Source organism: Pelodiscus sinensis, chromosome 3 (assembly GCF_049634645.1).
Source record: "Pelodiscus sinensis isolate JC-2024 chromosome 3, ASM4963464v1, whole genome shotgun sequence".
Taxonomy (NCBI): Eukaryota; Metazoa; Chordata; order Testudines; family Trionychidae; genus Pelodiscus; species Pelodiscus sinensis.
The window spans coordinates 39,076,831-39,092,113 of NC_134713.1; the positions used below are offsets into that span (position 1 = coordinate 39,076,831).

Below are 15,283 nucleotides of genomic sequence, written 5' to 3' on the forward strand. Positions count from 1 at the left end.
ATTTCATACACATTGCATCAAGAAAACAATTACCATTGTTCATAATTCTGTATCAGTGAAGTCTGAAAAGGGTTCATGATGTGACAGATGTAGTAAAGTTATGAAACTCACATGTAATGAAAACACCCAAGAGTTTTGAAAGAATTATGCTCAATAAAAAGGGTAAAAACCTAGGAGAAATATTGTCATTATGGAATGTCAGGAAAAGGGAATCAGCAAACAGTGCTTGGATTTTTTCCTTTCTTAGCCTGGATATAACTGCAAGCAGAAACATTGTTTTCACCAATACCAAAGGCAAAGAAGTTGTTGCTAAAGGTTCTAAGGGGGAGTCCGTTAAAGAGGGCAAAACTAGATTCAGGTCTGAGGGGAGTACCAGCTCAGATACAGGAGATTATATCTGAAGAAAAACATTTAAGAAACGAGATAGTAAGTGATGGGGAGGGGGAGATTTAAAAAAACCACAGAACTAACTCTTCTGTTAGTTACGATCAGTGAGATTACAGACTTAAAAAAAGGCTGTTCAATAAAATACTCTCCTCCCAGTGAGTTCCTGAAGTAATCCGTTTCTCTCCACAGAGTCATGAACATTACATTTGGGCAACTAATGGTCTCAAACAAAGCTTCAGATTTTTTTTCATACAATCTTGTTATTTAAATGCTATGAAACCCTAGTTTTCCCTCAGACTTTTTTCAGTTTGTTTCAAAACTTTGGGCCAAATACAGCAAAACATATTTGGCTAAATTAATTCTGTTGGGTTTTGTTCATTTTTTTACACAAAAGAGCTGTTGGAATTTTATCCTGGCTTTCAAAAGGGACATAACAGGTTTCCAAAATATTTTTTTTTAGTACTCATGCAAGTTGCTAGCTGGTTTGACATCTGCAAAGTGTGAAGTATGGCATGGTTATCAGGATTGCAAGCTTTCTGTCATTTATAATGTTTTAATCCTCTTTCCATCACTAGCTTTTTTCTGTTATGATGAAAGTTACCAGCTGCTAACTATTATAAATACTAGCCAATTAGCCCATCATAACACAGGATTTTCAGGTCTCTCCTCCACTTCGGTCTTCTCTCCTGAGCCTCCGGTCTCTCTCTCTCTTTCTCTCTCTCTCTCAGCTCTCTTTTGCCTCCTGCCTCTCTCTCTGTCTCCCTCTTTCACTTCTCCTCCCCCTCCTGCCTCTCACTCGGGGGACTGCAGAGCCCAAATTGCCGTTTGGGCTCCGCAATCCCCGTACTGCATGGGGGGCACGGAGCCCAAACGGTCACTTGCACCACTTGCTCCCACGTGGCGGCCTGGCTGAGTGGTGCAGAAGTCAGCCATGAGCCACGGCGGAAGGTGAAGGAGGGCAGGGCGATGATGCCCAAACGGCCATTTGGGCTCCGCGGTCCCCCGCCGCGGGGGAGCAAGCGGTGCAAGCAACCGTTTGGGCCCCGTACTCCCCATGCAACACGGGCCACCCAGAGGGAACAGCCAGCATTTCAGGCAACAGCGCCCCCCCAGAGGGAACAGCCAGCATTTTGGCATTACAGACTCACAGACACCGGGCTTACTATATATATGATTATGTGGGTACCTCTGAGCTGAAATCACTAAGGGTATGTCTACACTACAAAGTTAATTCGAACTAATGGACGTTAGTTCGAATTAACTTTGATAGGCGCTACACTAGCGCTCCGCTAGTTCGAACTTAATTCGAACTAGTGGAGCGCTTAGTTCGAACTAGGTAAACCACATTCTATGAGGACTAAGCCTAGTTCGAACTTACTAGTTCGAATTAAGGGGTGTGTAGCCCCTTAATTTGAACTAGTGGGAGGCTAGTCCTCCCCAGCTTTCCCTGGTGGCCACTCTGGCCAACACCAGGGAAACTCTATTGCCCCCCTCCCGGCCCCGGAACACTTAAAGGGGCATGGGCTGGCTACGGTGCCCGTGCCAGGTGCAAACCTGCCAGCACCCAGCTAGCAGACCCTGCACCTGGCATGGCTTGAGCCAGCCACCCGATGCCCCCCAGTTCTCCTCCTCTTCCCGGGACCAGGCTGGTGGCTCCTGGGAGCTTGCCCGGGACCGCAAGAGGCAGGCACCCGCCTGGGCTAGTGCGGACATTGTGGACCTCGTCCATGACCTCCGCACTAGGCACAGGAAAGTGGCCGTCTAGGGCAGGAGAGCTTCCAGCCTGGCCACCCAGGAGCAGGTGTGCATGAAAATCAAGGTGGTCCACTGAGGCCCCCGACCCTGAGCCCTGAGCTTACAATGGCCGTACTGGGTCAGACCAAAGGTTCATCTAGCCCAGTAGCTTGTCTGCCGACAGCGGCCAAACCTAGAGACCCTGGAGGGGATGGACCAAAGACAGTGACCAATCCATTTGTCTCGTGCCATCCCTCTCCAGCCTTCCACAAACTTTGGGCAGGGACACCACTCCTACCCCCTGGCTAATACCACTCCATGGACCCAACCTCCATCACTTTATCTCACTTCTCTTTAAACTCTGTTCTAGTTCTAGCCTTCACAGCCTCCTGCAGCAAGGAGTTCCACAGGTTGACTCTTTGCTTTGTGAAGAACAACTTTCTGTTACTAGTTTGAAGCCTGCTACCCATTCCTTTCATTTGGTGTCCTCTAGCCCTTCTATTATGGGAACTAATGAAGAACTTTTCTTGATGCACCCTCTTCACCCCACTCATGCTTTTATAGACCTCTATCCTATCCCCCCTCAGTCTCCTCTTTTCTAAACTGAAAAGTTCCAGTCTCTTTAGCCTCTCTTCATATGGGACCTGTTCCAAACCTCTGATCATTTTAGTTACCCTCCCCTCTCCCACCCTCTCTCTTTCCCCTCCCACCTCCTTTTCCCAGTCTCCCCCAGTTTTGTTCAATAAAGAGAGATTCTATTTTTGACCACACGTTTTCTTTTTTTTGTACATCAAGAAGGGGGGCTAGAGAAGGGTAAGTGGAAGGAGGTGAGGGAAGAATGGGGTACGAGCCCCCGATGGGGAGGACTGGGCTGGCTCTGCGGGCTTCTGGGGGTGGAAGCTCTCCTGCAGCCTCCCAATTGCCCCCTCTCCCCAGATGGCAGCCTGCGGCAAGTGCAGCCGGTCTGATGGCTGAGTGCTGTGATGTGCCCAGTGTGGGCACTCAGGGCACTCCAAGCCAGGACTGCTTTGCAAGCGGGGCACCCCTGAGAACTGTCTGTCTGGGGTGGGGGTCGGGTCCCTTTAAGCAGAGCCCTCGGCTAGCCTGAGGCAGCAGCTCCACGCTGTAAATCCTCATCTGATGCCCTGCCTGCACTGCTTCCAGCCATCCTTAACCCCGGTTCAGGGTCCACTTAATGTGGACATGCTAGTTCGAATTAGCAAAATTCGAACTAAGCTAATTCGAACTAGTTTTTTAGTCTGGATCCGTTAGTTCGAATTAGCTTCGTTCAAATTAACTAATTTGAACTAAGTTAGTTCGAATTAGCGCTGTAGTGTAGACATACCCTAACTAATTTCAAACAGCTCACCACAGGTTACACCTGTTTATGTGCTTTAATATGGAGCAGTGATTTTTAAACTTATTTTCTCATGACCCAGTTGAAGAAGATTGTGGATGCCATGACCCAACATAATTGACTAGAGTGTGGGCTCTGGGATGGGGCTGAGGATGAGTTTGGGGTATAAGAGGGGACTCTGCTTTGGGAAGGGTCAGGGTTAGGGCAGGAGGGTCTTAGCTTGAGTGCCTACCACTCTGCCGTGCAGCAGTGGTAGGGGGAGGTCTAAGGCAGGAGTCTTGCCTCTCCTGGCACCATAGACCATACTGTACCCAAGAAGCAGACAGCAGCAGATTCCCAACCAAAGGGAGTGCGGAGCTAGTGCGGGGGGTAGGGACAGTGCACAAAGTCCTGTACACCCTTCTCCCTCCCGCCCAGGAGCTAGGCACTTCTTGAGCACAGTGCAGTCAGCCTGACATAGCAACTGTACTGGTCACCTGATCACCCTGCAGCAATGAAACCCAGTGCCTGACATTCCACAACCCAGTACTGGTCACAACCCAATAGTTAGAAAACCACTGACGCAGAGGTTTTAATGTTTTTTCCCTTCTTTTTGATTAAATACATCATCATTATTTTGGTTGCCTTTGCTCCTGTTCAGACACGTATTTATAAATACAGGCAGTCCCCGGGTTACGTACAAGATAGGGACTGTAGGTTTGTTCTTAAGTTGAATTTGTATGTAAGTCGGAACTGGTACATATTGTAGGGGAAACTCTAGCCAAACATTTTTTTTAGTTTTGGATAGCATAGGGAAAGGTTAACTCCCCTATGTTTGTTTTGCTGTCTGTTCCCCTGTTCAGAAGATTTCACATCTATTTCTGTCCCTGTGACAAACTCAGGACTAAAGGAGTAACTCATCAAATACCAAACAGCTCTGCACCATGCTTTGAGCTAATAGCTTTATTTCCACACACCACCCAGGGTTCTAGGAGGAGGGTCCTTTTTTTGCTAACACAATGAGGCCAGCACTTTGTTTGTTTCGGTGGAGTCTTTGTTTGCCCAGGGAGCCCAGCATGTATAGGGGGAGGAGGGGCGGAGAGGCTGCTTTTGTCTGCTGTTCGGCAGCCTGTTGCTCAGGGGAGGGGGCAGCCTGTTGCTGGCAGGGGGGGAGGGGGGAGGCGTGCAGGATGCGAGGCCGCGGGGGGGGGGGGCAGCGGGCGTGGGGAGGCACTTTTCCTCTGCCTGGCAGCTCTGCGGGATCCCTGTCCCTGTGGCCAGCTGCTGCAGGCAGAGGCCAGTTGGAGCCGGCCGAAGAGGAGGAGAAGGTGGATTCTAGGACCCAGGTGAGCGAGCCCCGGGGACGCTGCTGCGCTCCGGGAGCCCGGCATGTATAGAGGGGAGGAGGGGCAGAGAGGCTGCTTTTGTCTGTTCGGCAGCCTGTTGCTCAGGGGAGGGGGCAGCCTGTTGCTGGCAGGGGGGTGGGGGGACAGCGGGCGTGGGGAGGCACTTTTCCTCTGCCCGGCAGCTCTGCGGGACCCCAGTCGGAGCCAGCCAGAGGAGGAGGAGGATCCTAGGACCCAGGTGAGCGAGCCCCGGGAATGCTGCTGCGCATGTGCGGGAGTTGCCTCACCCCGTTCGTATCTAGGGATCCGACGTAAGTCGGATCGACGTAAGTCGGATCCACTTAAGTCGGGGACTGCCTGTACTTAAACATTTTGGGCCAGAGAAAGAATGACTTTATAGCCTGATTATTAATAGGCAGTCACTTTGCAGATATGGAATCACTTCCTCTCCCTATCTAATTCAGAGGAGGAATCTGAACCCATCTTTCCTTCTTCCCAAGTTACAGAGTTGTTGTCGCTTGTTCTTTTTGTCCTGATAAGTATATATATATTTATTCATAGTAGAACAGCTTCAACAAGAGAGATTAAGAGGAGACTGGCTTATACCTTGCTAGTTAAAGCACTCATGTGGTAATGGTGAGACCAAAGCTTAACTCCCCGCTTCAGACTGGAGAATACAAACGGGGCTTTCCATATTCCACATAAGTGCCCTCATATCTAACCTAAAGGTTAGATCCCAGTAATATCCCCCAGTACTCAGTTTTCTGAAATAGCTGCTGGAAAAAATTTTCTAAGCCAAAATGAGTCATGTTAAATTGGTGAATAATTTCTGGTTGTCAAAAACTGAATTTTTTGATAAATAAACTATTTGAAAAAATGTTGCTCAACTCTGGTGATCTCAATACTATGCAGCACCCAAAAAGCAGGGTAATAATTAAAGCCCTTAGTCTAGCCCTCCAGCAATTTTCAATTTATTATTTGATGTATTTTATTGTAAAGTGATATATCTCTTTTTAATGGTCCCATATAAACATAAGCCATATACGTATACATATACATGTTAACTAAACACATGGGAAAATATGTATTCCTTGTTGGAAATGTTAACAGTTTGATGTAACAGAATTTTCTTTTATTCAATTTTTTGTGGTAAGAATTATGTATGCATCATTATTTTTAAATTCCTCTTTTGGCTTTCTATACATGTATTCCTGAACTTCTGTGCAGTGATAATATTTAGGGACCTGCTCTCTGATCTAACTTATATATCATAGACAGATAGATAGAATACAGAAAAACAATGTGAATGATAGTAAATATCAAGCCGTAAATATTTAAAAATGTACTTACACATACAACACTGTTCTGGTGTCACCCACTTTCCCAGCATCCCCTACAGTCAGTGTGTCATATCCTCTTTCCAGTTCAAATTCTTCAAAAGCCAGTTTTATGACCTATTAAAATGAAAAGATGCATATTTAGTTAAATTATATACTATAGTTTAGGCATTTTATAATGTGTTTAATAAATGCTTTAGCTTTTGGAGTTAAATCCTAAAGTCCTCATGCACATGAAGTTCAAATACTGTTATTTAAATTTGAGCAAGAACTACAGAAAACATCCTGAAAATAAAAGTTTATGTGACGTATAATAACAAGAAATAAATCTTCAGCAAAAGGTGTTAAGGGTTCCAATGTCAGTTCATAGTTTTTAAAGTTGATAAACAGAACTAGTACTTTTTTATTTATTATTATAGGCAGATATTGATTTTTCTGCATTGGAAAAGTACAATTATATACACTGACATAAAAGAAAGCAAATTTGAAGCACTAAGTATAATATTGGTCATAGCTGCACATTTTGGAAGCTATAAAAACCTCATAAATATCTTACAGCAGCAGTTTTTAAACTTGAGCCATGGAGTCTACAGGGCAAGTCGCAAGAGGGCCCATGCCACTTTGTTTACTTACTGTGTCCATAGCCGTGGAGCCTCATGGATCATATTGGCTTTGGTTTGCTGTGGGAGTGGTGAGTCTCCTTGGCCACAGACACTTTGGCTGTGTCTACACTGGGCCACTTATTCCGGAAAATCAGCTGCTTTTCCGGAATAAGCTGCGAGCTGTCTACACTGGCCCTTGAATTTCCGGAAAAGCGATGCTCTACTGTACAAAATCAGCCGCTATTCTGGAAAAACTATTCTGCTCCCACTCGGGCATAAGTCCTTATTCCGGCGATCGGGGCTCTTTTCTGGAAAAGCGCATCTACATTGGCCACAGACGCTTTTCCGGAAAAAGGGCTTGTCCGGAAAAGCAGCCTACCAATGTAGACGCTCCTTTTCCGGAAAAACTGAAAACGGAATAGTATTCCGTTTTAAGCAGTTCCGGAAATTCATGCCAGTGTAGACACAGCCTCCAAGTAAACAAAGCAGTGCAGACCTGTGACCCAAGTTTGAAAAATGCTGCCATACAGAATATTTTCCATTTCATTTAAAATATAGAACAAAAAAGGAGGGTTAGAATGAACACGTACTGTTAAAGGTTGTCCACATCATAAGGGAGAGAGATAAGGGATGTTACATGAGTAAGAGAAATCTGAGAACTTAAATTTATAGACTCAGTGTAGTTATTAACACAGAAGATATTATGGTGCAATTGTACTCAGTATTCAATAAAAAAGTTTCAATTAATTACAATTGGAAGAATGAAAAAATAAGTGTTCCTTCCAAATTTTTTTATCTATTTACTATATTCCACAGACAATCATAGTATGAGGTACAGATTGTTCTTATCATAAAGCTCCACATGCAAAAAAAAGAGCCTAGATATTGGACCTTTTTACTGTTCTGTGTCAGAACTGCTTCAGTCACTAATATCACTCCTTTCTTCCTTTATCATCAAGTTTTTGGCATAATCTGTCTCAACAAATTGTTTATCATGTTATTATCTTGATTGTGATAAGATATATCACGACAGCCTCTGATCCAATTTCTATGAAAATCTTCTTACAGCAGGGAGTTCTTTTTGCTTATCTTTTGGGGCCAACAGTATTGTGTGGCTAGATCTTGGCTTCTGCAACAGCCATTTGTGTCACTTTTGTGTCAAAAGCAGTTTAAAAAGGTGATGGCTTTGATACCCTGAGTATTCTCACTACTTGATAGAACCACAATAATGGCTCTGAGCCACTCCTCAATAAGGCTGAGAGATAAAAGGCTCGCCACCATGGCATTCTTGTATTTCTAATGGCTGGAGCAGTCCAATGTGGGCCAAGAATAGCTTGGTATACTTTATGCTGGGGACAGATGTAATCCTTAGAAAGATCCATGTGAAATGAAAGGAGAGGTTAGTAACCTGAACTGCCCCAAGTCCAGGCCGGACAAAACCCTATATCTGGACCTTTGTCTTTACAGAATACAGTTGTTAATTTTGCAGTTGCAAGTAAGTCTCTGCCATGGGCTTCAAAACCAAAAACTTGGTACAGGATTGTGTTGACAGCTAACTCTATTTTGAATTTCTGACTCTGATTTTTCTGCTCTGCTCCTAATGTTTATAAACGATTTTTCAACAAGCTGGAGTGGGAAGAGAGCAACAGTACTAAACATACATCTTCCTCTCTCAATGCATTCCTTTCTAGCTGCCAACCTCTTCAGTTGTTATAGGTGAAGCAAGGAGGTAAGTATTCTCATCTTCTAAGTTCCTCATCTGGGACATCAGACAAGCTGATAGGAGTAAAATACCCTCCTGCTAGCTCCCATTGTTTTTTGTCCTCATGTAGGTATGGAAAGTATGGAAACAGACTCCTCTGACTCTGCCCTTCATATCCTATTTCTTGCTATGTGGCTCCAAGCCAGGGGCTAGGGAAGGTATGTTAGTTCTATCAAGAGGATCTGTGGAATTTGTTATTTGTTCTTAGTTCTTTCTCTAAGATTTCCTTATAATGTTTGTAAAATTATTTCCTTTGAACACAGAGTTCATTTCTAGCATTTTAATGCTGGTAACTTTTTGGTGGATAAAATGTTTACCATACAGTTCTGTAACTGTAATTCTTCCAGACTTGGGTGCAAACATGTAATTTCACACAAGTGTGTTCGTGCCATGTGTTCTAGAGCCACTGTTTTCCTACAGCAGTACCAATCAGACTCTGATGGGCAATGTCATGATCCACACCACTCAATTCCTTTAAACCATAGCAGAAAGTTTAAGACACTGATGGAGAAGGGGTTCCAAGAGGGTCATGGAAAACACATCTGCATCTAGAAGAACATCTGTTAAAGAACAAGGTGGTGACTATTTCTTCTTCTTCTAGTAGTATTGCACTGAGGTATCCCCCAAGCAGTACTGTTTAGAGATGGATTTGGAGTCTGATTCTCAATGACTGAATTATCACTTTGCCAAAATTTGCATCCAATCTAGAAATCATTGAAACCACATCATGTTGAGTGATGTACTAAAGACAAGATGGTAGCCCTACAATCTTCTAGTACAGAAACATTATTCAGGAAATTAAGTGATGTAGCCTGACCCCATAAAGAATGGGCTAGAAGATTTTGTGGAGGAGTATCAGTTATTTCATGTGGGATTGTGATGCAGGAAGTAATCCAGTGAGAGATCATCTGCATTCACATTGCCAGGCCTTTTATGAAATCAACAAAAGAAACAAAAGAATGAATAGACTGTCTAAAAGTCTTAATCCCACCTAGGTAGAAAACCAGCATTCTTTTGGACATAAACATTCCTGATCTGTGTTAGAATGTGGCTTTGGAAAGAAGACTACTATAGATCTATATCAATATCTATATTTAGGAAGAAGATTACTATATATTTTAGGAACTGTGTCTGTCTGTCTGTCTGTGTGTTCATCTGTCTATGAGTTTGTTTGTTCAAGAACTCGTAAACGATAAGAGTTAGGACACCAAATTTGGTATGCAGCTTCCCCTTATCGTAACTTCAAACAAGGTAAGGGTTTGGTTGTTCTACAACAATGTGATGTACGAGAAATTTGATTGTTTCTCATAAAATGGAAAGGGAGAGGTCTGGTAGAAGGGACAGTTATATTGTAGAATGACAAGGGGAACAGCAAGGGGCCAGAGATGGGGACTGGGATAGATATAACCCCATTGGGCCAGCAGGGCCACCGGTGGAGAAAGGGACAGCTATTTACATTTTATTTCAAAGAGTTTGTTTATGTGTGTGCCTGTTTATTTGACCCCAGCCAGGGGCCATACACCTCTTCCCTGACTGTGCCCACTGTAACAGTAGCATCTATGAGCAGGTTCTTCTCAGACCTAGCCCCAACCTACTGTGGTGAGAGAGGGCTGGAGTTATTCTCTTTCGCTGGGACAGCCTTCATACTCATCCCTTCATCCCCAGCTCCACCCCAGAACAAATAATTTAAATGAAGAAAAACAAAACTTATTTGAGTTAAGGATCTGAGAAACACCAAGTAAATCTTCTAAAGTTTTATAATTCAATATAACTTATGAGTTTGTCTAAAATACTGAGTTTAAATATGCTCCAAAAGTTATATTTTATATATTGAGTTTTAAGATGGCCTGGCTATTTAAAGATGTATTACACACCATTAAAATACAGGGATTTAATGGGACCCTTCACATAACCCTAACTATAGAGGTACCAGCAGGCCTAGATATTAAAAAGTATCATGATGGGACCAAATCATATGCAAATTTATGTTGACAATATGTCAGCATTCCAGTTCAGTGATCTATTGCATGTTATATGAGCCTTTTATAGCCTGTATTTGTAAATCTGCTGTTCTCAAAGATAAAGAGTACTTCACTAGACTGCATTATGTTTCAATAACCAATAGCATTATAAGCCCTTCTATGAATTCTGAATAATACATGTCCCCAATTGCTCCTAGTGTCCCTAATTTATAACAATGCGTAACATGCACAATTTTCGTATCTAAGTCAAGAAAAAATAAAACCAAGGAAGAATGTGAAACTTATGTAGAAGCATAAAAATACAGCTGTTCTCCTTGATATTAAAAAGCCTAGCTTCACATAGCAATTAGTCTTATTTACCAAAAGCAAGATGAGTGAATACGATGAGTGATGTACGAGAAATTTGATTGTTTCTCATAAAATGGATTAGGAATAATCAGCATGGATTCACAAAGGGAAAGTCGTGCCTGACCAATCTGATTAGCTTCTATGATGAGGTAACTGGCTCGGTGGACATGGGGAAGTCAGTGGATGTGATATACCTTGACTTTAGCAAGGCTTTTGATACGGTCTCCCACAATATTCTTGCCAGCAAGTTAAGGGAATGTGTATTGGATAAATGGATGGTAAGATGGATAGAAAGATGGCTAGAAGGCCGGGCTCGATGTCAGGATGGCAGTCGGTTTCTAGTGGAGTGCCCCAAGATTCGGTTCTAGGACCGGTAATGTTCAATATCTTTATTAATGATCTGGATGAGGGGATGGATCGCACCCTCAGCAAGTTTGCGGATGACACTAAGCTGGGGGGAGAGGTAGATATGCTTAAGGGCAGAGATAGGGTCCAGAGTGACTTAGACAAATTGGAGGATTGGGCCACAAGAAATCTGATGAGGTTCAACAAGGTCAAGTATAGAGTCCTGCACTTGGGACGGAAGAATCCCAAGCATAGTTACAAGCTGGGGACCAACCAGCTAAGTAGTAGTTCTGCAGAAAAGGACCAGGGGGTTACAGTGGATGAGAAGCTGGATATGAGTCAACAGTGTGCCCTTGTAGCTAAGAAGGCTAATGGCATATTAGGTTGCATTAAGAGGAGCATTGCCAGCAGATCCAGAGATGTCATTATTCCCCTTTATTCGGCATTGGTGAGGCCACGTCTGGAGTATTGTGTCCAGTTCTGGGCCCCCCACTACAAAAAGGATGTGGACGCATTGGAGAGGGTCTAGCGGAGGGCAACCAAAATGATTAGGGTGCTGGAACACATGACTTATGAGGAGAGGCTGAGGGACTTGGGTCTGTTTAGTCTGCAGAAGCGAAGAGTGAGGGGGGATATGATAGCAGCCTTCAACTTCCTGAAGGGAGGTTCCAAAGAGGATGGAGAGAGGCTGTTCTCAGTAGTGACAGATGGCAGAACAAGGAGCAATGGTCTCAAGTTATGGTGGGAGAGGTCCAGGTTGGATATTAGGAAAAACTATTTCACTAGGAGGGTGGTGAAGCACTGGAATGGGTTACTTAGGGAAGTAGTGGAGTCTCCATCCCTAGAGGTGTTTAAGTCCTGGCTTGACAGAGCCCTGGCTGGGTTGATTTAGATGGGATTGGTCCTGCCTAAAGCAGGGGGCTGGACTTGATGACCTTCTGATGTCTCTTCTAGTTCTATGATAAGGGGATGGTTTGAGAACATGATCTTGGTAACTAATTGACCATTCATTATCAGTGGGAAATAGGTCAATGAAGCTAGTATAGAGAACTTTCTGGGTGTCTGTCTGGCTGGTGAGTCTTGCCCACATGCTCAGGGTTTAGCTGATCGCCATATTTGGGGCCGGGAAGGAATTTTCCTCCAGGGTAGATTGGCAAAGACCCTGGAGGTTTTATGCCTTTCTCTGTAGCATGGGGCACAGATCACAGCTGGAGGATTCTCTGCATCTTGGGGCCTTCAAAGTATTTGAAGGCTTCAATATCTGAGACATAGATGAGAGGATTATTCTAACAGGGGTAGGTGAGATTCTATGGCCTGCACTGTGCAGGGGGTCAGACTAGATGATCATAAAGGTCCCTTCTGATCTTTAAGTCTATGAGTCTATGAGAATATATCTTTATTATATATTTTAGAAATGTGCATCTAGCTGCCTGTGAATCCATCTGTAAGTCCATTTGTTCACAAAATCCTACTAAAGAGCTAGGAGTACCAAATATGAAATGTAACTTCTTATCATAACTTCAAGCAAAGCCAAGTTTTGGTTGTACCAGGGCAATGGGATGTGTCTGGAATTTTCCATATTTTCTGTCCATCTTTCTCAGAAAATGGAAAGGGAAGGGTCTGGTTGGTGATACAGTTATACTGCAGAAATACATAGGAGGGCAGAAAGGAGACCAGAATAGCTATAACCCCGTTGAGATAGCTATAATCCTACAGGGGACAGTGGTGGATAAAGTGACTGCTATCTATTATATATTTCACAGAGTTTGTCAATTTGTGTGTCTGTCTTTGTGTCTATCCCTCAGCCCGGGGACATGCACCCTCCCCCAGCTGTGCCTGCTGCAGCTGCAGCTGCAGTGGCCAGACAGGCACTTCTCGCCTGGCCCCAAACTGCTGTGGTGAAAGAGGGTTGTCCTTTTTCCCCGAAGCAGCCTGCATACCGAATCTCTCATTCCCAAGCCCATCCCACAACTACTATTTAAATGAAGAAAAACAGAACTTATTTGAGTTAAGGACCTCAGCACTGCTGGGTAAACCTTAGTTCTTAGTTAAAGTGGTAATGAATCATACACATGCTAAATTTTGTTAACTTTCTTTAATTTACATTTCACTTCAGAAAACAGTAATGAACCATATTTTATAGATTGAATTATACAAATATAACAGAATTTAATCTATAGTAAGAAGCATGGAATCCTAATAAATGGGGATAGGGTTGCCAGGTGTCCTGTTTTCTCAACACCTTTTGTCTCCTGTTCTTTTTCTCAACAAGTTTGGTCTCCTTTTTTTTTTTTTCCTGCCATGTTCGGGATTTTTGGTGAAAGCATCTGGCAAGCCTAAATGGGGAGCTAAGTCATAGGGACCATACAATGATCTAATCACCTATGACAGTGTGATCAGAAATAGAATATTCAGTATTTTTTAAGATACTTTCTTCTATGCCAATAAAATGAAGGTCAAAGAGAAAGCATGCTGCAGTGGATTCAAGTAGACATGTAGTCAAGATATTAATGCATGAAAAATGTTATTATATTTGGCACTTAAATATCCATATTGAATTATCAACTCTAGCATCTGAATGGTCTCTGAAGAGGAGCAGCCACCTCACTCCAGGAAAAAAAGGGGTTAAAAGCAGCCCTGTAAAAGGGCTCTTCCAGGAGCCACCAGAGATGGGTTAGCAACACCCAGTCGGCCATCCAAAGAGGGCATCTTATAAGAAGGGCTCTTAGACAAGAGGAGAACACCATTGCTCTAGCCCTGGGGGGAGAGGAACCTAGTTGCCTGCTAGCATAGATACCATGGAAAGAGCCGTGCTGGGAACAGGGTGAGCCAGGAGAACTCCAGCCTAAATATTCTCAGGCTGAGCCCCAGAGGCAGGGGTCTGAAGGGTAGTAGGGCTGCAGCAAGGCAGCCAGGGAAGGCAAAAGCAGCAGATCTACATCTTCTTGCCTATCATAAAATGCAACATAAGTGCAAGAGACAATCTTGGAAAATATTTTTTCTCCTCTTCCTCCACTCATTTTTCAAATGTGTGATGTTGTGTAAAACCTCTGCCTAATACAGTATAATGTAAATGTAAGTTTCAGTATAATATGAATGCAAGTTTTGTAACCTTTTGAGCTCTGTAACCTTCCATTATGTGAGAAAGAGATCATAAGGATTCTTGTGATTCAGTATGACCACACTATTGCTCTTAGAAGTAATTAGAATATAGATTGTGTTATAAAGAAAATATGATGAATGACTAATAGTTTGTACTGATAGAAGCTTTGTAGTGAAATAAATTGATATCTTTTGTATGGACAATTATCTCCCTTTTCCCATGTGTGAAATAATTGTGTATTTCCTGGGGAGAGACAGTGAATGAGTTTGGAATGTGATTGTTTGGAGAGATAACAACTTGTAGGCCTAGCAGTTTCAGAGTCCAGATAGTAGAAGGAGGAGCTAGCTGGAAGACTCAGAGGTGTCAAGGTACCAAAAAATGAGGCCCAAAACAAAGCAGACTAATGTAGAACATTATGAACGGCCTTGAGTGTTAAGAGCAAGCATCCCTTTTATACACAAGACATCCTTGAAATAACACTGAGAAGTAACCACCAACATACTGATATCAGAGTAAAGAATAACTCTAAGATAACATCACAGAACAGCTGAGGATTGATTAAGAACTGATACAGCAAAACACATAAACTTCAATGGGAGAAAAGTCCTATAAAAGATGGGGTGTCTTGCATGAATCTCTGGGTCTCATCTTCTCAAGATCGGAGCATCAGTCTTGAGAAGTCCCCACTCATCCCCCTCACATTTAACTCACCTGGCTTGTAACTTTAAGCAAAAAGACTGGTAACTTTAAGCAAAAGCAAAATGTGGTTTGTTTGTTTCTATATGAGTGTATGGATGTATGTGTGTGATCATGTTCAATCCCTTGTCCATGTAATTCAACAGAGGCATTTAATAAAAGTATAAACTTGGGTTGGTCTTTAGTGAAAAGAAGGTAACATGTGAGAGTGACTGCATGTTTACTGAAGTGAATTAGTGTTCCAGAGATTTGCGAAAGAAGAGAGTTTGGAAAATTATTTTAGTAGTTCAGAAAATTATATCTAC

The 15,283-nt window shown here is 43.2% G+C and overlaps 1 protein-coding gene across 2 annotated transcripts in view; it reads right to left on the reverse strand.

Moving 5' to 3' along the window:
* Nucleotides 1-15,283, reverse strand: part of CSMD1 (CUB and Sushi multiple domains 1) — a 1,865,804-nt gene that overhangs the window by 493,748 nt on the left and 1,356,773 nt on the right. For both annotated transcript variants that reach the window (XM_075923597.1, XM_006137767.4), the window contains exon 11: nucleotides 6,154-6,257. In XM_075923597.1, coding sequence (XP_075779712.1) covers nucleotides 6,154-6,257 — 104 coding nt within the window. The remainder of the gene's footprint in view (nucleotides 1-6,153; nucleotides 6,258-15,283) is intronic.